The 22,091-nt window shown below is 39.7% G+C and overlaps 1 protein-coding gene across 1 annotated transcript in view; it reads left to right on the top strand.

Moving 5' to 3' along the window:
• Nucleotides 1–21,809, top strand: part of CDK19 (cyclin dependent kinase 19) — a 217,847-nt gene extending 196,038 nt beyond the window's left edge. The window contains 7 exon segments of the mRNA XM_084623122.1: nt 688–831; nt 1,087–1,156; nt 2,107–2,179; nt 3,345–3,442; nt 10,711–10,789; nt 16,581–16,862; nt 20,576–21,809. Of these exon segments, the coding sequence (XP_084479248.1) occupies nt 688–831; nt 1,087–1,156; nt 2,107–2,179; nt 3,345–3,442; nt 10,711–10,789; nt 16,581–16,862; nt 20,576–20,707 (878 nt within the window). The 3' untranslated portion in view covers nt 20,708–21,809.
• Nucleotides 21,810–22,091: the final 282 nt, after the last annotated feature.

Genomic DNA, 22,091 nt, shown 5'->3' with positions numbered 1-22,091 from the left:
TATCAAATTAATGTTACTAGAATTTGCTTTCATTGGGATGATCAGTCTGTTGTACTGTTCATTAATGCACTTGGTATCAAGCTACTGTAGAGTACACTGTTGTAAAATGGTTCCAATGGGCATTACTGAGCATGTATCAGAGTCTTTTTAATTAGTTAAGAAAGCTGCAGTCTGTCTTCTTTCTTAGCTAAAATTTGGATCTTGCTCTCTTCATTTTATCTAGTCTGCATTGTTTGCCCAGACACACAAGCTGCTATAATTTTTCCTTTTCAGTATATATTTGATTGCCTTGTAGGAATTGCGTTAGAGTATCTGATAGAGCTATTATTTCAATCTGTCCTTTTTGGAGCATTATGTTCTGTTTTAGATAATCACTTGAATGTCCTGAAGATTAAGTTGTCGGTAGAGATTGGGAGGGTTTCTGCTGTAACTCTGAATGTATTGCTATACTGTGTTAGATTGCTAGAGTCCAACTTCAGATAGAATTTACAAGACAGTTCATTTGATTTGGCTTGTAACCTAAAATGTGGTGATGCAGTTATTCCATTTCCTGTGTGTTAATTTATTGCATGTTTTAAATTATTGTCATGAATTTTCATGTGAGTTATTGTGTCTGTACTGTGTAAAATAGAAATCAGGCTGATGGAATATAGTCAATGCACATAAATTATCTTCTCTCTTTCCTAGATATTTGGGCAATTGGGTGTATATTTGCTGAGCTATTGACTTCAGAACCTATTTTTCACTGTCGTCAGGAAGACATCAAGACAAGCAATCCTTTTCATCATGATCAGCTAGATCGCATTTTTAGTGTAATGGGATTCCCAGCAGGTAATTTACTTTCATTAAAAGGTCAGGCATAAACCCTTTGAGTTAGATTTTGTTTTAAAGGAAATTACTAGCTCTATAGCTTTATAAAAGCTGGCAGTATGATGGATGTGTAGTCTGTGCCCAAGAAAGTGGCGGGACTTGTGGAATAACAATACAGAACAACTAACATAAAATGTCAGACAAATATTACAGTTTATGTACATCATATTATTTAACCTGCACTTTAAACTGTCCAATTGCTTTATCTTTTCTAAGATAAAGACTGGGAAGATATAAGGAAGATGCCAGAATATCCCACACTTCAAAAAGACTTCAGGAGAACAACGTAAGTGATCATAACACAGACAGTGGTTAAAAACTGCTTGTAATAGATACATAGAAATCAGCACTAGTGATTAGCTTCAGTTATCTTCTGTCTTGTTTAGACTTTGGAAGAGTATTTATTTGGATTTTAAAAGAATGCTAGTGTCCATCTTTTAATGTTGGCAAGAGGTTTTGCTGAGTAAGTCAGATCGTCCACTGCACTGGTAGACAAGGAAGGGAAATAGTGCAGAAAACAACATAGTCCAGGACAAGGCATGGGTCTGGGATTCAGGAGATTTGAGTACTATTTCCAGCTCTGCCCTGGATTTTCTGAGTGACTTTTGACAAACCACTTGATGCCCCTGTGCATCAGTTTTCCTCTTTGTAAAATAATCATAGTTACCCACAGAGATCTAGAGTTTAAAAGCAAGACATACATTCTGTGTCTGATTATTCTTAATGGGAATATTTGAGCTCAGGAAATGCAAAGATTTCACATGGCTCATGCTTCTGTTGGGAAAAGGGACAGGCTTGTTTCTCTGCCAACTGAAGGGAATAGTTGCAACAGCTTCTCAAATGGCAAATGATGCAGTGGCTGCACTGTTGGAGCCATTGTGCATGTCTAACAAAGTAGCTTCTACTAGGATAGGGCAGCTCTGCCCGCCCTACAACATTTGCTATGGCTGTGTGCTACCATCAAGACCTCAGCCATATATCAAAGCTGTATGATCCATTGTAATAAAGTAAACAATGTAATAAAATAAACAAACAATTTAAAAAATACTAACACTGAAAGCTAGGACGAACATTCACACTTCACAAATAGAGTGTATGGCAATGTAGGACATTATATCTTCTAACAAATGAAATACAAAATGTGTCCTTTTGGACTAGTATGCATTTTCTTTATTGCTTGGTGCAGTGCCATAATCCTACAGTATATTATTTTGAAATGTGTTTACAATTTTTCAGATATGCCAATAGTAGCCTCATAAAATACATGGAGAAACACAAAGTCAAGCCTGACAGTAAAGTTTTCCTTTTGGTACGTACATCATTGTGCTATTAGGGATTATTTTACTTTGAAATATAATTGTAATATTAAAACAGTTCTATTTCTGCTTACTGGAGGATGAGAAGTATGAATTTTAAAAATATAAATGATAGCTACAGCCATGGCTTTTAATATTTTAACAAATTTGCCATTGTCGGCTTTTGCATTTCACCCCAGAATTGGCTGCCTTTCTGAGACAGGCAAAGTAATCCCTCTGTATAGTTACATCATATGTCAGTTTGTGAATTATACATGTATCGGTGGGAGAGGGGGGTGGGGAGATCACCTTTCCTTCTGAAGGATGAATGCTTTCTTTAGTTCTTTGCTATTTAACATACCTATAATATAGAAAGATCCATCAGAGCCCTAGCTTATAAACCTTCCAAATACACTCCAAAGCCCATCTCTTGTGTTGGACATTTACCTGCGAGGGGCTGAGCAAATTGCCTGCATAATGTTCACATCTGCAAGCAAAAGAGACCAGGCATAGAATATTTGTCTCTCATATGGGAGCAGAGTGCTACCCATGTACTACTAGTGTAGCTCATCTGCAAAGAGGACAGGCCATGGGTATGTACACAATAGTAGCATAAAGATCACCTTTGCACTCTGATCTGGATGCAGCCTTTGTGTAGGACCAGTCCCCATGCACTGAGTTACAGCTCCTTTCAGGCTGCTCTTGCATACATTGTCTACAAATAGTACCAAAGGGCATGGCAAAAGGAAGTCTTGGTCACACCCACTTTCCTCTATGCCTCTTTCCCTGCTATACCAGCAGCAGGGAGTGACATCAGAACTCCTATCCCATCGTGTGCCTGCTTACATTGGGCTTACATTGGGCTGATCCTTCACGGACGGTAACACTTAATTTAGAGCCACTTTATTTGAGTAGCTCAAGGTGGCACATACAGCACTGAAGAATCTAGCCCAGTTAGCTTTATTTCTCATACCAACAAAACTTCATAGTTCTAATATTTTTGATGGATGTGCATCATAGAACTAGATGTGTTGCTGTGCATTAAATGCTTATTTTGCTTTTCTGAATGAGCTATTTGTCGTTTATGAGATCGTGATGTAAGTGGGGCACACAAGCCATTAGTTTGAAAAATAATGGTTTCATACGTTTGTTAACTACTTCCAATGTTACACTACACAGCTTCAAAAACTTCTTACCATGGATCCTACGAAGAGAATTACCTCAGAGCAGGCTTTGCAGGATCCCTATTTCCAGGAGGATCCATTGCCTACATCAGAGTATGTGTCTCACTTTTTCTGTGTTCTTTACAGTGATGCCTTTTTTTTGCTAACTATTAATGTGCAGTATATGGTGACCATTTAAAAATGAAGAAATGGGCTTGTAATGAGAACATTTTTCTCACCACCGTGAGTCCTCTAAGCTTTCTAGGGGCACCAGTGATGTAAATCAACCAGTGATCGGCAGAGGAACAACTTTATACTTGCTGCACTCAGTAAAAGTGGGTAAATGGGGGGAGGAAGGTGATGGTTCTTAGAAAACTATTCTGAAGTGTTTATATAAAACTCCTGTAGATGTGCCTCTCTTAGACATACATCATTCAGCCAAGCTGTACATAATGTACTTAGTTCTGAACAATTACTTATAAATCAACCCCTCTTATCTTAGTCTACAGTCTCCCTTGGGCAGAGACCTTGAATTATGCCAGCGGAGGTGGTGTGACATGGACAGATACATCTGCTGTTATGATAAGAATACCAAAAACACTTTATCATATGACCTCAATCTAGTTTCTTCTAATTAATTATAGACTGAGCTGGCAGCAGCATCGGATGTAGTTAAGGTTGCTGAACCACTTTCCATTATAACTTTACCAAACTTTAACTGTTTGGGCTGAAATTTTCCATGCTGGGTAGGGATTGCCTCAGGCTGGTTTTTGTTTTGGCTTTTCATTGAAGTTTCACTTAAAATGGTTTAACTGTTTCTGAGAATGAAGTTAAGGAAAAATATGACAGCTTGTCCATGCTAAAAATCAAATCTTCTATGGGAAGCTCTAGTACCTCCATGCTTTGGAGCAGGGTGTTCTTTAAATTTGTCAGGGTGTTCTTCCTGATGCCCGGGATGTGCTTTTTTGCTGTCTCCACAAAAATCCACCCAAAGTTGGGCAGCTTATAAGTGTATACAAAATTGCAGTTCACACATGCTTACTAGAAACTAGTTAGTTTGGCAGCTAAATTCTCCAAAAATACTGTCTTTGCTGGGCATGCTCCATCCCAGCACTACCGAACTTTCTTTGCAGTTGCTCCTTCCAGTGGCCAAGGAGTGCAGTGGAACCAGGCACGGGTACCTGACAGCAGAGAGACTCGCTCCTCTGTTCTCATTGCTCCCTCTGTTGGCACCGAAGCAGTAGGAGAATAAGGAGGAAGATGTACAGACTGAAGAGCTGGGGGGCTGTAGGGGCAGAGCAGGAGCAGGGACAGGCTGTGGTCCAGGGATAATAACAGCTGCTAGGGGGTGATAGGAGAAGAGGGCAGAGATAGATTGAAGTTGCAGTGGGTGATAGGCTGAGGGGCAGAATGAGACTGTAGGACATACTCCCCTCCAGGAATCTGGAGTACAGCCCAGAATTCACCACTGTTGTGCTGTCAACAAGTAGCTGTGAAACCCACTGGTAAAATGTTTCAGCCCTAAGTGGCAGGTCCACATACAGAATAAGCAGGCTACTACTGCTGCCAGTTATCTCATTAGCTCATGTGGCAGGGCTCTCTGCTGTGGATCAGTCTAAACCCAGCCCTTATAATGATCCATGTGGAGGATCAGTATGGTTCCACATGATAGAATGTTTTTTCAGTGTTCTAGGAAATTACATCAGAAATACTTAATTAAAAGAACATTTTGGTTACAAAATCAAGCACTCAAAAGTTAGGAAATGCCAGACTTCAGGTTGCCCATGCAAGCTTAATTCAGCTCCCTTGTACATATGTGTTAGATACAGACTTTAATTACATGATAACATGCTGCTTTTCCACAGGACACCTGCCTCATTCAGTGTACGGGATGGATCTGCGCAGGTCTGAACCAGTGTTCTGTAGTGAATGAGGCTGTCTGTAAAACCCCTGCCTCATTTGTTGCAGAAGTTGGAGGGTGTGTAGTGAAGGAGATTGCAGGAAGAAAAAGGATGATTTCATGGTTTACGCAGTTGAATGATATCCTAAAGAATTGGATTTGGTTCTTGACTCTGCCACGAAGTTCCTATGTGGTGCTGGGCAAGTCACTTAAATAAAACTTTTCACAGTTGTTGTTTGCGCCTCATTTTATGGGTACCCAGCTTGAGATCCTGGGTTCTGCTTTGTGAATGTGCTGAGTACTCACAACTGCATCTAATGTCAATGAGAGGTGTGATTTGAACATATAAACTGCTATCCACATGCCAATGGATCTCAAGCTGAGCAAATTCAGTGGACACTTGATAGTTTTAGCCCTAATCTCTCAGTGCCTTAGTTCCCCAGCTATAAAACGTGGATGGTAATGCTTCCCTACCCACAGGGGTGTTATAAATATAATGCATTAGTGTTTGTGAAGTACTCCTATGCCACAGTGATGAGCAGCATGGAAAAGCTCATGAGGAAATTAATAATTCTGTATTCCATGTAGAAGTTGGATGGTGTGCAGTAAATAAGGTGAAAGGCCACCCACGCTATGAAGAGGATAAAAAGAAATATGGATATCTACCCATTTGAAGAGTCCGATCCATCCCATGTACTTAGTGAGGCAGGGGTGCTGTGGTAAAAATAGTATGTGATCAAGTAATGGCCACCTTTATTCTTAAATTTCCTAACATTTGAGTGCTTGTCTTTGCAAACTGGCTATTCTTTTAACATAGTGGTTTTTTGCATACAATTATTTAATTTTGCCAACAGGGTACTTGGAACTTTTCAGCCAGAAAGGCAATAAAAACCCAGTCCAGGAAACTTTATTATCTGAATAGAAAATACACAGATGCAGCATGGGATTATTTATTTATTTATGTTATTATTGTTGTTGTTATTATTTTATTTTATTTATTATTATGGTAGCACCTAGGAGCTCCAGTCATGGACTAGAACCCCATTGTGCCCGGCACTTTATAAATGTATAAAAAAGAGATCCCTGCCCCTGAAGAGCTTATAATGCAACAAAAGTCTGTGAGTGATCAAGCAATGACACTTATCATGAGTCTTGTTTGGATATGATATTTGTTTGGATTTCAAAAAATATTTACTGTTTTGTTAACAATTCTTTGAGGGGAGTTCTAGAGATTATAGGATTTTGTCATGGTTACAGAACAAGCTTCACATTTAGACTCCTTTCGGTCCTCCTCAAGTGAATGCCTCTCTGGGTGGAACCATGGGGTCCTACAACCCTTAGACAGGATCTCTGGACTGCAGGTTCCCTGTTTACCAACTGTAATAACACAACAGGCCTAACTGTATTTTGCATCTGTATGCCATTTTCCTCTGGGAGCCTGTTACCGGAACCCAATTAAAGTGACTCAAAAACACTGTCTTCAAAGCAAAGTCTTGTTAATTCACCCAAAGGTGCATAACAAGAAGAACAAAGGGTTAAAACAAAAAGAACAGGACTACTTGTGGCAACTTAGAGACTAACAAATTTATTAGAGCATAAGCTTTCATGGGCTACAGCCCACTTCATCGGATGCATAGAATGGAACATATAGTAGGAGATATATATATACACACACACCTACAGAGAAGTTGGAAGTTACCATACAAACTGTGAGAGGCTAATTTTTTAAGATGAGCTATTATCAGCAGGAGAAAAAAACGTTTGTAGTGATAATCAAGATGGCCCATTTAGACAGTTGACAAGAAGGTGTGAGGATACTTAACTTAAGGAAATAGATTCAATATGTGTAATGACCTAGCCACTCCCAGTCTCTACTCAAACCCAAGTTAATGGTATCTAGTTTGCATATTAATTCAAGCTCAGCAGTTTCTCGTTGGAGTCTGTTTTTGAAGCTTTTCTGTTGCAAAATTGCCACCCTTAAGTCTTTTACTGAGTGGCCAGAGAGGTTGAAGTGTTCTCCTACCGGTTTTTGAATGTTATGATTCCTGATGTCAGATTTGTGTCCATTTATTCTTTTACGTAGAGACTGTCCAGTTTGACCAATGTACATGGCAGAGGGGCATTGCTGGCACATGATGGCATATATCACATTGGTAGATGTGCAGGTGAACGAGCCCCATCATCTCAGGCATTGGCACCCTGACAGCAGGATTGTCTGGCTATGTAGACTCCCTTCTCAGGCCCTACGCTACCAGCACTCCCAGCTATCTTCGAGACACCACTGGCTTCTGAGGAAACTACAATCCATCAGTGATCTTCCAGAAAACACTCTCCTGGCCACTATGGATGTAGAAGCCCTCTACACCAACATTCCACACAAAGACTACAAGCCGTCAGGAACAGTATTCCCGATAATGTCATGGCAAACCCGATGGCTGACCTTTGTGACTTTGTCCTCACCCATAACTATTTCACATTTGGGGACAATGTATACCTTCAACTCAGCAGCACTGCTATGGGTACCCGCATGGCCCCACAGTATGCTAACATTTTTATGGCTGACTTAGAACAACGCTTCCTTAGCTCTCGTCCCCCAACACCTCTACTCGCGCTACCTTGAAGACATCTTCATCATCTGGACCCATGGAAAAGAAGCCCTTGAGGAATTCCACCAGGATTTCAACAATTTCCATCCCACCATCAACCTCAGCCTAGACCAGTCCACACAAGAGATCCCTTTTCTGGATACTACTGTGCTAATAAGCAATGGTCACATAAACACCACCCTATACCGGAAACCTACTGACCGCTATACTTACCTACATGCCTCCAGCTTCCATCCAGGACGCACCACACGATCCATTGTCTACAGCCAAGCTCTAAGATACAACTGCATTTACTCCAATCCCTTAGACAGAGACAAACACCTACAAGATCTCTATCTAGCATTCTTAAAACTACAATACCCACCTGCTGAAGTGAAAAAACAGCTTGACAGAGCCAGAAGAGAACCCAGAAGTCATCTACTACAGGACAGGCCCAACAAAGAAAATAACAGAATGCCACTAGCTGTCATCTTCAGCCCCCAACTAAAACCTCTCCAGTGCATCATCAAAGATTTACAACCTATCCTGAAAAATGATCCCTCACTCTCACAGATCTTGGGAGACAGACAAGCCCTCGCTTACAGACAACTCCCCAACCTGAAGCAAATAGTCACCAGCAACCACACAACAAAAACACTAACCCAGGAACCTATCCTTGCAACAAAGCCCGATGCCAACTCTGTCCACATATCTATTCAGGGGACACCATCATAGGGCCTAATCACATCAGCCACACCATCAGAGGCTCGTTCACCTGCACATCTACCAATGTGATATATGCCATCATGTGCCAGCAATGCCCATCTGCCATGTATATTGGCCAAACTGGACAGTCTCTACGTAAAAGAATAAATGGACACAAATCTGACATCAGGAATCATAACATTCAAAAACCGGTAGGAGAACACTTCAACCTCTCTGGCCACTCAGTAAAAGACTTAAGGGTGGCAATTTTGCAACAGAAAAGCTTCAAAAACAGACTCCAACGAGAAACTGCTGAGCTTGAATTAATATGAAAACTAGATACCATTAACTTGGGTTTGAGTAGAGACTGGGAGTGGCTGGGTCATTACACATATTGAATCTATTTTCCTTAAGTTAAGTATCCTCACACCTTCTTGTTAACTGTCTAAATGGCCATCTTGATTATCACTACAAACGTTTTATTCTCCTGCTGATAATAGCTCATCTTAACTAATTAGCTTCTCACAGTTTGTATGGTAATTTCCAACTTATCTGTATGTGTGTGTGTATATATCTATATATCTATATTACTATATGTTCCATTCTGTGCATCCGATGAAGTGGGCTGTAGCCTACGAAAGCTTATGCTCTAATAAATTTGTTATTCTCTAAGGTGCCACAAGTATTCCTGTTCTTTTTGCGGATACAGACTAACATGGCTTCTACTCTGAAACCGGTTAAAACAAAGGGGCCTGTTGCCTGGGCCTTACATTTTATTCTTTCCTTTCAAGGTTTAGGTAAATTCCATTTACCCCAAGTACCCCTTCCCCTGGCTTGGTTAAAAAAGAGAGTCCCTGCACCATTCTCTTTGTCAATTAGAGATCCACCTGCAGCAGCTGCTGCCCACTCAAACCCCCATCTTCCCTAGGCTGGGGTCTTTATTGGGTTACTGTCCCTACTGATCCTAGGCTCAGGCTTGGACCTTGCTAGCCTGGTTGGAGCCAGGTAGGTGAGCATTTCAAAGTAATACCTTCTTTATTGTTCCCTTAATAACCCTGGATATTCTCTCTGAAGGTACCTTTTCTGTGGTGTTGTTTGTTTTTTGTGTATTTCCCCTCAACAGCTCTTTTTGATTTCACTCCATGCAGCCAGACAAGCTAATATCAAGCAGGTACACTGAGGAATATGTGACATTCATAAAATGTAATACTGGTATCCCCCGCTCTCCACAGCCTCCTAGAAGAACAGAATGCTTAAAAAGGAACTTATGGAGGAGGCATGTTAGACAGGGAATGGATTCCAGATGTAGGAGCCCCCTCATGGAAGAAAGCACAGGTCTAGTCTAGACTAGGAAAAAAAAGGATTTGTAAAAAAAATCAAGTTAGCCATTATGATTTGAAATGCCACTTAGCAATTAGCATAGACCCGGGTTAGCACTTTCAAAATCATGTTAAGCTGATTGTATTGCAACACAGGTTACCCCCTGAAGGTTCAACAGCAAGAATTGCTGAAATTAAAATTGGTACCAAATATTATCTACTAGTAGGTCTTTGCTGTATGGTCTACCTCTGCCTAGGTCACAACACCTGGCAACATGATTTTAAAGGTATTAAACTGTGTGTACTCTAGATACTAAATAATATTTCAAATCATGTTAGCTTACTCAATCTAAAAACTACTTTTTTATTTCCTTCTAAACAAGGCACCTGAGATTAATTGATTCCAGTTCTCTAGAGATGAACAGGTAGTACCTTTAGGGTATTCAAAAGCTGTTGAAGTCAATGGAAAGACTCCCATGACATTAACGGGCATTGGATCAGGCCCTCAATCCACTGTGCCATCCATACTCCCAATTGAGTTCTGTAGAGTTTCTGGTGGATTCACATAGCAAAGTGAACAAATGCAGTGTCAGGACAGCAAATAATTGTGCTGTCATTTGTGCTCACTCAGTTCTGCTATAATTCTAGAGGAAGGCAGCTTGCCAAAAGCAAATATAGCAAAAGTTAAAATCAGTGTACGTCTACCAGTAGTTATATATCTGTTGGGTGTTTACAGGGTCACTTAGTAATTTGGAGTCAAAGCATAACAAACATTAAAAGAAAAAGCCCTGAAATATATATGATATTAAATAAATGAATTTCAGAAGCATGTATGTTTAGTATGTCTCTGATTTGCTGTTTGATATATTTCAGTGTATTTGCTGGCTGCCAGATTCCTTATCCAAAACGAGAATTCCTCAATGAGGATGAACCTGAAGAGAAAGGAGAAAAGGTATAATAAAGGGCACTTTTTTTCAAAATATAACAAAAACGTTGTGATGCCACAAAGGGAAACTAACAGAACATGGGCTCTTACCCAGAAATGTGTTTTGAAGACAAGACTGTTCTAAAATTTATCACGGTACATTAGAAAGTTTCACATTAATGCATAGTAAATTATAGTGAATAAGATTGTTTGTTTGTATTTTTCCTAAACTTAAAATTTTGCAGCTAGTCAGACACTATTAGTAATACATGGCTAACAGAAGAAAGAGAAAGGGGCCTCATGCTGTAATCAACTTGTGTCCTGGCGTCTGCATGGGACAGGGCCTGTTATTGATCCAAGAGGAAACCTCTGGTTGAGCACGTCCTCTGGTCCAGATAGTCTGCACAACATGGGAGCCCAGTTTGATTTAAAGCTGTGCCTATCGATACATTTGAAAGAGTAAATTCTACTTTCTGAGCTGATATTGTAGATTAGTATTTCTTTTACATGTGACGGTGTCAGAGCAGGGGGAAATGTTAATCTACTAAATCCTCATGATTTTGTTCCCCAGGTCATTTTTTGAGACTAGGAAATTACAAAACCTAAATTAAAATAACAGTGGAGTCATGATACTGATGTAATTGAAATTCCGAGACTTAGCAATGCTTTTTAAACTTTCAGTTACCGAACAATAAGAAACAACATAAGTTCAAATGAGTTAGGCTTTTGTTATGTTGATTTTACTCATTTGTGAGTATTAAAGTATATATTTGCATTTCATTTTCTTGGGAAATTTTATTTAGTTAAACAAAAATGACACACACAGTATAAATATTCAAAGCAGCTATTATGATCTGTTGTGTAAATAGCCTTTGTGTCTCGTGGGGACTGTCGCATATTTATGCGTGCCATAAATAAAGATTTTGCAGCATATCTAGTTAATTTTGAAAAAAATGACATTTTAAACTCTGTATTACTCATTGACTCTGTTTTCACAACAAGAAAAGTTTGTTAAAGGTAACCAGTGAAGGGTGTTTTTAAAAAATGGATTTGTACCATGTTTTGCTGCTTTATGATGTATAAAAAAGGCCTAGAAGATTTAAAAAACAAACAAATATATAAACATCAGGAATGTCAAGTTTGGTTTTTCCTGGTTTTGCTGGAAGGCTTACAGGGGGTCTCTGAGATGGTGTATCTGGAGCTCTTACACCTTAACAGAAGGGTAAATCTTTAATAAAAACATCCTTTCTCCAAAATTTTCATTGGTCAGCAAAGTTGAATAAGTATTCACAAAAACAAAACCCCATGATTTTTTCCTAAGTAAAACCCCTGTGTTTCAGACACATGGCTAGATTTTTTTCCAACTAAAACAGTAGAATGAATGAGGGCAGTGCAGGGGAACATGCTGCTGTCCTTACACCTTTACTATATAACAAGTTTCAGCCCGTTGAGTTATGCAGTTCCTAAATGTCAGATTTACTTTTCTAATAGAGTGCAGGGACAACGTAATTGTGTTGTCACAAATGCTGCAATAATCAGAGTAGTGATAAGAGTCCCTTTAATGGGAAGATACCCGGCTTAATGGGTGAAAACAGCAAAACTCTTTATTTCAGTGATGGACATGAAGGAACAATGATTCTAGCAATAGCTGTCACATAAAATAGTCTGGAAATAGTTTACTAAATGTCTTGAAAAAGTAATATATGCTTACTAAAGCTTGTTGTTTGCCACAGTAATTTATATTAACAGTAACAATACTTTGCACTTCAATGGCACCTTCCACCCAAGAATCAAAATAACTTTCCAAACAGTAATAAAGCTTCACAGCAACCCTGTAAGGCAGGTCTGGTCCTGGAAAAACAATAAAAGACAAATTCCCAGTCGCAAGTTGCCAATATTCATCATTTTAAAAAAAGGTTAAACCACTTAACAACCTCTAACAGTTCACAACCATTTCAAAACACCGGAAACCACTGCACCAGTACCTGCCAGCTCAGACCTACAGTAGCAGCAGTACATGGAGGGCTTATGTCTCCCTTTCCTATCTGCTAAAGTCAAAAATATATTCTACTGCCTGTATGCGTCATACACAGTCACACCCAGTTTCTATGTCAGGGGAGATCAACAAGTTAACTTGTTAAGTTTTTTGTTTTTTTAAATTAATGAAGTTTAACTTTAAAAAAAAGAAAGAAGTTATTTATCTCACAGAGGTAGATCAAACCATTATTAAAGATCCAAATGAACCTGAAAGCCTGTGGGGGCGAGTTGCATCTGCTTTGTCTCCAGCACTGCTTCCCAGACTCAGGCAAATCTATGCTAGAAACTTGCTGGTATAGTAATGTCAGTTACAGGTGTGATTTCTTTATTTTGATGGCATTTCTATATAGCCAAAACCTTAGTGTGGACATCCGATGAAGTGAGCTGTAGCTCACAAAAGCTTATGCTCAAATAAATTTGTTAGTCTCTAAGGTGCCACAAGTACTCCTTTTCTTTTAGTGTGGACATAGTTATACTAGCAAGTAAGTGCTTTTGCCTGTTGTCATGGGGTGAACTGCATCAGTGCTTTCTCCCTGTCTCTCTATGGGCATTCATGCCACCTTAGAGTGGACCTCAAAGCTACAACATGTTTCGTCAACCATGCGGTCATTGATACAGAGTGAGCTGTGCCTTAGATCCCTTTCCAGTCCCTCTTGAGTGCACCCCTCAACTGACAGGTTTCACTACCTTACCCCTCTTTGGGTGTAACCACACAGGTCTACCATTCTTAGACTGGATTCTGTGGTGGCAGGATCCTCCTATTTCCATGTTAACACAGTAGACTGTATGTATTTGGCACCTGCAAGAAACTTTTCTCCAGGAGCCTGTGACCAGCAACTTATTAAAGTGACTCAAAACAGCTCCTTCCAAACAAAAGTATTGTTGATTCACCCAAAGATACACTGTGATCAGAGAAATGGGTGAAAACAACAAAAACGTACATGTGGCTGGCCTTACCTAGACTTATTCCTTTCCATGCAAGTTTAGGAGGGTTCCACTCAATCTAGGTAACCTTACCTCTGCACTGGGGCAGACTGTGCTGCTGAATTCTCTGCTGAATTCAAAATATCTCCCCTCAAGTAGCAGTTCCTCCAACCCCTTCCTTTCTCCACCGGTTGCTTTGAACTCTTTATGGTCCTTTTGATATCTAGGCTCTGGCTTTCGCAAAACAGCGTGTCACTTTTAGGAAAAGCATCTTACCAATTGAATCGCCCAGCTATTGTCCCTCTGAACTTGTTTACCCAGAGCTTATTTTGTTTGATCCCTGCTTGCTCTTCCTTACAACCCCTTCTAAGTTCAACTCCATGTAGTCAGACAGAATAATATCAGGCAGGCAAACTGACGTACATATAATATTCATAGCAAAATTACAGTTATATCCCTCATTCTCCACACTGATATAACTTACTTCATTCAGATAACTGTTAAAAATGGTAATGGCAGAAACACTCTTGTGCTGGTATAAGCTGCTGGCTACAGCAGGAGAGTTGCCACTATAGCTATACTGGCAAACTTTTCTAGCGTAGACTAGGCCTCATCCTCTTTCAAAAGCAAAAGGAACAGTAGGTGCACTACACAGCTAGGTCATCTCCATCCCTCATCTGTCCAAAGCCAGAAAAAACATGGAATCCATTAGCCCCAGTTTTTCATGCAGCCCAGGTTTCAACGTGGCCGCTGTGGGGATTCGTAGTGAAAATGGTTCAGCTCAGACCCAAGCACCCATATGCAAAAATCACAAAATGTCAAATAATTAATTGAAAAAAATGACAATCTCAGCACTGTGATACAAATGGGGTCTTAAATATGACAGTTCATTTGGATCTTTAATAATGGTTTGATCTACCTCTGTGAGATAAATAACTTCTTTCTTTTTTTTTAAAGTTAGACTTAATTAATTTAAAAAAAAAAAATTAACAAGTTAACTTGTTGCTCTCCCCTGAAATAGAACCTGGGTGTGATTGTGTATGACACATACAGGCAGTAGGATATATTTTTGACTTTAGCAGATAGGAAAGGGAGACATAAGCCCTCCATGTAGATACAAGACAGTATGAGCCTTTGTGCAGTCCTAAATAAATACATTCTTTTGAATTTCATCTGGAGTGTAACTTGTGACATTGTCGTGATGAATGGCAATCGATACACACTTTAGTTTGAAGACGCTAAATAGCTTGTGATTAGTGAGTCTGCCAAGCAGTTTGTACCAAAGGCAATTGGTTGCTATGACTTATGGGAAGCGAATTATGTAAGCTTTCCATAAAGGTTGACCACATTTAAGCTCTGATAAATTGTTGTCTGATTAAGCTGACTCCTCACCCTCAAGACCCTGGGAGAACTGAAATGAGTTTAAAATTTTATAAAGTTTTCAAGTATTTACCCAAAAGTGCTCAAATATTTTGAGCAACATTTTAGAGTTTTTATTTATTGGCTGGTGAAACTCAGTCTGCAATAAAGATGTGTTTTTGTTTCTCTAAAGAGACTTTTATATCTTATATGAACAACAAATAAAAATGGTCACTGCTGTAGTCCCCTTGGCTGCATAGATGCCCGGTAATAAGAACCTTTTGCAGTGCTGGATGGTTCTGTTTCTTTACAGCTGGATATCTGTGGAACTCTTGCTTATCATGCTCCACCCTCCATTCTTTCAAGTCCTTAGGTCTCTGCTGCCAGACCACCAGAGTCTCCTTTGCTCTCCAGCTCCCACACTCTGCATCCATATGTTCTGGCCTTTTTCTCTCTGCTTTCTGGCTCCCTCCCCTTCCTTTTATTTGCTACCAGGCCCTGGTGTCTCTTTCAATTATCTCACGTCTCTCTCTCTCCCTCCCTCCCTCCCTCCCTTCAGCTACCTTTTCCCCTCATTCTCTGCCACCAGATCCTTCCTTCAGCCCTTTCACTGCCAGAAGACGCTGTCCTTCAACCCTGTCTCCAGGCAGTCTGCTCTAACAAACTCTCTTCCTCTTTCCACCACCAAGACTCTCTGACCCTGTGTCTACGGCACCGTGTTTGGCCCTGTTCCCAGCATATCTCTCATTGCAAGGTGGTTAAAGCATAACACTGCAACTCAGGAGCTGAGATTTCTATTCCCAGCTCTGCCACAGATTTATTATGTAACCTTGGACAACTCATTTCAATTCTCTGTGCTTCAATTGACTCATCTGTAAAATGGAGATAATGCCACCTGCCTCACAGGCACCTGCCTCACAGGATTGCTGTGAAGCTTCATTAATGTTTGGAAAGTTGTTTTGATTGTTGGGTGGAAGGTGCCATTAAAGTGCAAAGTATTATTACTTTATTTGATGTTGCTCACCACTGCTGCCCTGCTGCAGCTTATTTGCACCCATTCGTGATGTGACCACCACCATTTTCTTGATGGTTCCTTCCAGCCTTCTCATTATTAAGCTGATCTGGATTGGCTGGCTAGGGATAGGAATTACTAGATGGTCATTCAAGTTGCTTTTTTCCCCTAGTGCACCTTATTTTTAAAAATGAACCACAAACAATTTTATTCTATTCTGAAATTTCAAACCCACAATGGTTAAATCATTTTGAAATTCATCCCTCCCTCCTCAGTTCACAAATATCTACCTGGAGCAAATAGCAGCCTATGGAGGACAGAATGTTTCACTTACTTTGGGCTCTTCGCTACAGTCCAGCTGTGCTTTGTCCTGTGGCTAGTTCTCACCCACGTTGTGGTTTAGGGGTCCTGGAGAGTTTGTGATACCAAATGGAGATAAATAATTCAGGGAAACAGTGACCCATCCCCAGCCGTACTTTCTCTTAGAATCAACAGCAACAGAATCAACATCAGCAACAACCAGCACCTCAGCAGCAACCGCAAGCAGCACCTCAGCAGCAGCAGCAGCAGCAGCCGCAGCAAAGCAGTACCCAGACGAACGGGACTGCAGGGGGAGGTGGCGCAGGAGGAGGCGGCGGCGGCGGCACTGGGGCAGGACTCCAGCACAGCCAGGACTCCAGCCTCAGTCAGGTGCCTCCAAATAAGAAACCACGCATAGGGCCTTCAGGCACTAACTCAGGCGGGCCTGTCATGCCTTCAGATTATCAGGTACAGACTCTGATTGTTCCTACTTTAGTTAATTTTCGGGGCAAGGTGTATTCTACTGTAGAATTTTCTTTTTTTATAGTGAAATATTTCCACAGAATAAATTTACTGAAAGTGAAGTTCATTATAATGGAATTGTGCTTGCTCTGATACATTGCTAGAACTGTGGACTTTAATTCTGCTTCAGTTTAAAAACCATTTCACTGTATCAAAGTTCATTCTAGATGGATTTCCCTCTTTGGTATTTATAGATTTCAGTAGCGTTTCCTTTGTTCTCAGAATTTCAATATCATTCTAAAACATGTGCATAACTTTAGGAAAGTGAGTAACCCCACTGAAGTCAGTTTGGTTGGATTGGGTCCAGAGTACTCAGCACTTCAGAGGATTGATCCCGTCTGAGAAGCAGGCCCTAGAAAAATATGCTGAGTCCACAGCACAGGTTCTTTGATTTAATTCCTGCCACTTTCTGTTCCACGAGATAATGATAGCTGGGACAAGTCATATATTCTATTGTTTCATTTAGTACCTTGATAACTGTTCTCTTAATCTTAAAGATCAACAACTTCCATGATGCAATAACGTAGATCTGTAGGTGACTCAGTATGCTTCATGCTTAAGCAAGACACTCTAATAATGGTGATTCCCATTTTATCTCTAAAATGCTTCCTGTGAGTGAATTCAAAAGTGAATCTTCAAATGAAAGGTTTGGGGGGTTATTTGCAATAAACTGGTCTGTTGTTTTCCACTCTCAGCATGCTCTCACTATTAGCAACATCAGAATATATTAAATGAAAACAATGATTTCAGTATTCTTTTTGAAGCTGCACATTTGTCTTGCTTTACTAGAATTAGAATATTTCTTCCACTGAATAAGCGACATACATGAAATAATTCAAAGCATTGTATGAACCAAACTCACAAATACTTGGGGAGATTGTGAACATTTCAGACAAGATTAATTGAACTTCACCAGATAAATATTTTTCATTTTTTTAAAAATACACCTGAAAACAAAGCTTTGTTTCTTTTCTCAAAAGATCATTGAAAATATGTCAGAATGAGAAGAGACTGGATATCACTTGAAGTTATGTTTTTTGCAAGGATTCTAAATGCTATTGCTGGATACTTTTAGTAAGACATCATCTTGATAAAGACTCATATCAGCCTCTTTTAAACCTTTCTTTTTACTCCAGAGCTGCTTTGACTTCCTAGCCCATCAGCCCCCTCCCCAGATAATTGATTTCTGAATGCTAGACATTTTCCTTCCATTCTAGTTTTCTTTCTTTATTGCAAATGATTTTAAAGGTGGTGATAGCAATTTAGGACTAACAACAACTCAGATTTCTTTCTTGAAAAGTTCCAGAGTGGCTTGAGGTCTCGGAAAGTCCCTGTTTATGGCTGGCTTGTTTCTGTCCATATTTTGAGGATTTTTGTGCTACATTTGATGTTATTGACCATGGGATCCTTCAGGATGTCTTGGAGTTCTAGGCAAGCCTTCCCATTACAGGATTTTCCTGATTTAAGTCTTACCTTTTGGGAAAATTAATGTAGCTCTTGTGATTCTTTTCTGCACAGCCTGTAGCCATTTGTTTTAGTGACCTCTCCACTCCAGGCTTTATTTTGACCCTGGTGCTGTTAATTATTTGTATGTTCCCATTAAATCAGCTGTTAAACAGTACAATCTGATTATCCATGTTTACACTTGTATCTAGTTAGCTGTCTCTCTCTCTCTCTCTCTCTCTCACTTCTTGCTGACTGTTTGTCTTATATCCAGAATGGAATGTCTGCTATTTGTCCAAATCTAGAGTCAAAACAGAAATTCTGTTTTGTGGGACTAAAGGAAGCAGAGCCTAGTTAAATGCATTCTTTTAGTCTTATGGCATTAATTTTACTCCATTAGATTTAATTCAAAATTAGACGGAAAAATCTTTTGGTTTTGGGCTCACTTATCTTCTGAATTTAAATCTGTGATGAAAAATCATTTATATTATTTAATCACAGCCATCCTTCATTATTTCTAAGAATGACAACTGTAATTCTTGGTTGCTTGTTTTTTGTCTAACTTTCTGACCCTTTCATTTTTTCAGCACTCGAGCCCAAATTCTTTATTCATCTTCTTAGTGGGATCTAGATTAATGTTTATTATAGCTGGTGACAGAGCATTTGTTTATTTTTGTTCCTTTTGAATGCCTGGATGCTAAATGTTAAGGCAGGGGCGGCCAACCTGAGCCTGAGAAGGAGCCAGAATTTACCAATGTACATTGTCAAAGAGCCACGGCAATATGTCAGCAGCCCCACATCAGCTCCCTGCTCCCAGCGCCTCCTGGCCACGCCGATCAGCGCCCCCCTGCACCTCCTGATCAGCTGTTTCATGGCATGCAGGAGGACGGGGAGGAGCGAGGGCACGGCAGGCTCAGGGGAGGGCGTGGGAAGGGGTGGAGTGGGGGCAGGGCCCGTGGCAGAGTCAGGGGTTGAGCCGGGAGCACCCCCCGGCACATTGGAAAGTTGGCGTCTGTAGCTCCAGCCCCGGGGTCGGTGCCTAGACAAGGAGCCGCATATTAACTTCTGAAGAGCCGCATGTGGCTCCGGAGCCACAGGTTGGCCACCCCTGTGTTAAGGCAACAGGATCAGAGCTGTGTAAAACAAAGTCTAAGACCAGGGGTAGACAGGCATTTATTTGGTGTGAAGGCCAGATTTGATCATTTATACAGGATCTTGAAATATTTTACATGAAAAAGGCTACATATGTTTTATACAATGTATTATATGATACGATACATACAACCAGGTCTTAACTGTTTATTGGCAAGGAAATTGGAAGGCATGAACAGCTTGAGTCACTATTTTGTTATGAATCTTCAAAATACTGTACAAGTATTTTGAAATTCTTAACGTATCTGATGTATCTTCACTGAGATCTGTTCCATACAAAGTATTAAGATTAATGAATAACACATTTTTTTCTGTGTCTGTGAAATCTTGTTACACAAATCTGGCAATTTAAAGAACAAATTCAGGGAATTAATATTAAGGTCTTGCACACATGCACTCACTGGCGTCTCTGTGTAAATGTCTTTGTTTTTAGTAGACGGAGCACCAGAATAGGAATCGAGACGTCTTCTAGAATGATATTATTATTAGAACTTATCAACAAGTCTCTCCCCAGTCAGATGTTGGGGTATCTTTTAAGTCATATCACCCCATCTCTTCCCTACTCTTATTCCATCTCCTCTGGAACTGACTACATTGCCTCTCTAGCACACCTAATCTCTCCCCCTCCTCCCCCTCTCCCCCCGCAACGTAGAGAATGAAAGTTTGGAGCTGGCAGTCACTTATATTTGTTATTTAGTTAATAGGGGCATAGAAATAACAAATAAAAATAGATATTTATTAAAAATAAATCATGATAGTCGGATATGGGGTTAAGAAACAACAAAGGTTAAGAGTTAGCAGTGGGGCTCGATCACTTCAAAATCAGTTTAAAATGGTCTTGGATTGTAACTTCTGTCTTTTTACATGCCTGTCAAACACCTAACACCATTCGGGTTCTATATCGATAATAATGATTTAATTATCATACTGTTGGCCCTTAAAGAGGAATGTTGTTCAGTCACTTTCACTACATTTTGATTTGAGTGAGCCTCTTAGAGTTGAAAAGCTCCCTGCAACATTGTCCTAACAGGCTGTTTTAATTTCTTTTCCATTTTTTTTTCCAGCACTCCAGTTCACGCCTCAGTTACCAAAGCAACATTCAGGGATCTTCTCAGTCCCAGAGTACAATGGGCTATTCCACATCATCTCAACAGAGCTCTCAGTATCATCAGTCTCATCAGTCTCATAGGTACTGAGACCTAATAGACTGCGCTTAGAAAGGAATGGACTAAAAGTCAAAAGACTCCAGCAATATGAAGTTCCTAACAATGAGAAGAACCAAAAATGCAAACTGTGATACAGATTTAAAATTCACAATTATAAAAGGAAAACTTTATTTACTGAAGATTTTTTTTCAATGATTCTGTTCCTTCTTTATTGCCATAAAGGAGATTCTTGTGAAGTGCCCCTTCCCTCCCGCGTGCTTCCCTCGCATGTGTTCCATTGTGGTAACTCTAATGAAACCGTCTGATCTGAACCCAGCACTTAACTTCTTTAACCATTGGAATTTTTGAAGGATTCCTGGTGCACCTTTCTCATGTTGTAGTGATTGCCATAAATCTATCTTTTCAAAACTCTTTAATGGGATTTTAAAGTTTTAAAATCTTGAACTCCCAGGCTTTCAAGCTTGTATATAGTTAGTTTTATACTAGGCAAACCAGTTTAGCTATACAGGTATAATGCACCTTTTAAAAGCACTATGTTTTTTTCACAGGATATTACTGTTTTCCTCATGGATGTCAAGAACAGCAAATTTTACTGTTCCAGAGTATTTTACTATTCTGTTTGTATTAGTCTAGTTTTCAGGCGACGTCTTAGGGAAAAAAAACAAAAAAAAACCAACCCAAGTCTCTGCAGCAGCTAATGTGCTTCATGGTACTGGACTGTACACCAAACAGAAGATTGTGAATGTTTCCTAAATCTTTCATATGGAATCCCATACATATTATGACCATGTTCTGAGTAGTGTTGAATTAAGCATTATTTTAAACTAAAGCATGATACTTACATGAAAAGGAGATGCTTTCGGAGCACCATTGGAACAGAGGAATGGAATGTAGCGGAACGTCTTCTCTGGCTGGGCATCCAAAAGAGCCAAGAAAATATATTTAGTGCCCTATGATCTCAGTAGAAGAGAGAATGTGGTTGATGACTTATACTAGTCCTTGTTTAAAAACACAAAACGAAACAAAACAAAAAAACCCCTCTTCTTTCATATGTGTGGGAGCTTTATATATCTGGCTTCTCTGATGCAGTCTCCCTTTGTCAGTTTCCCTGAATCAATTATCTAAATATAAAGATGACAAAAATTTAAAGGATTTATAAAATAAAAAACAAATAATTGTCCATTTTTATATAAGATCATCAAATTTAAGAGACGTTATTGTATCGTTTGAACAGCATGTTGAAAATTGTCTTTGTTTTTCATGTTTAATACGCAAATTCTTTATTCTTCACGTTGCTGTGATTAATCCAGATTAGTTGCACCAGATGCGCTTGGTTGCACTGAAATGTTTCTTTTTCCCAAGAGCAAACATGTTGTGATTGTGCCTAAGGACCATAAGCGGATGGGTTACTGGC

This window comes from Lepidochelys olivacea (genome assembly GCF_965140295.1).
Source record: "Lepidochelys olivacea isolate rLepOli2 genome assembly, chromosome: 3".
Classification (NCBI taxonomy): domain Eukaryota; kingdom Metazoa; phylum Chordata; order Testudines; family Cheloniidae; genus Lepidochelys; species Lepidochelys olivacea.
This window is presented reverse-complemented; position numbering and strand designations above follow the sequence as displayed.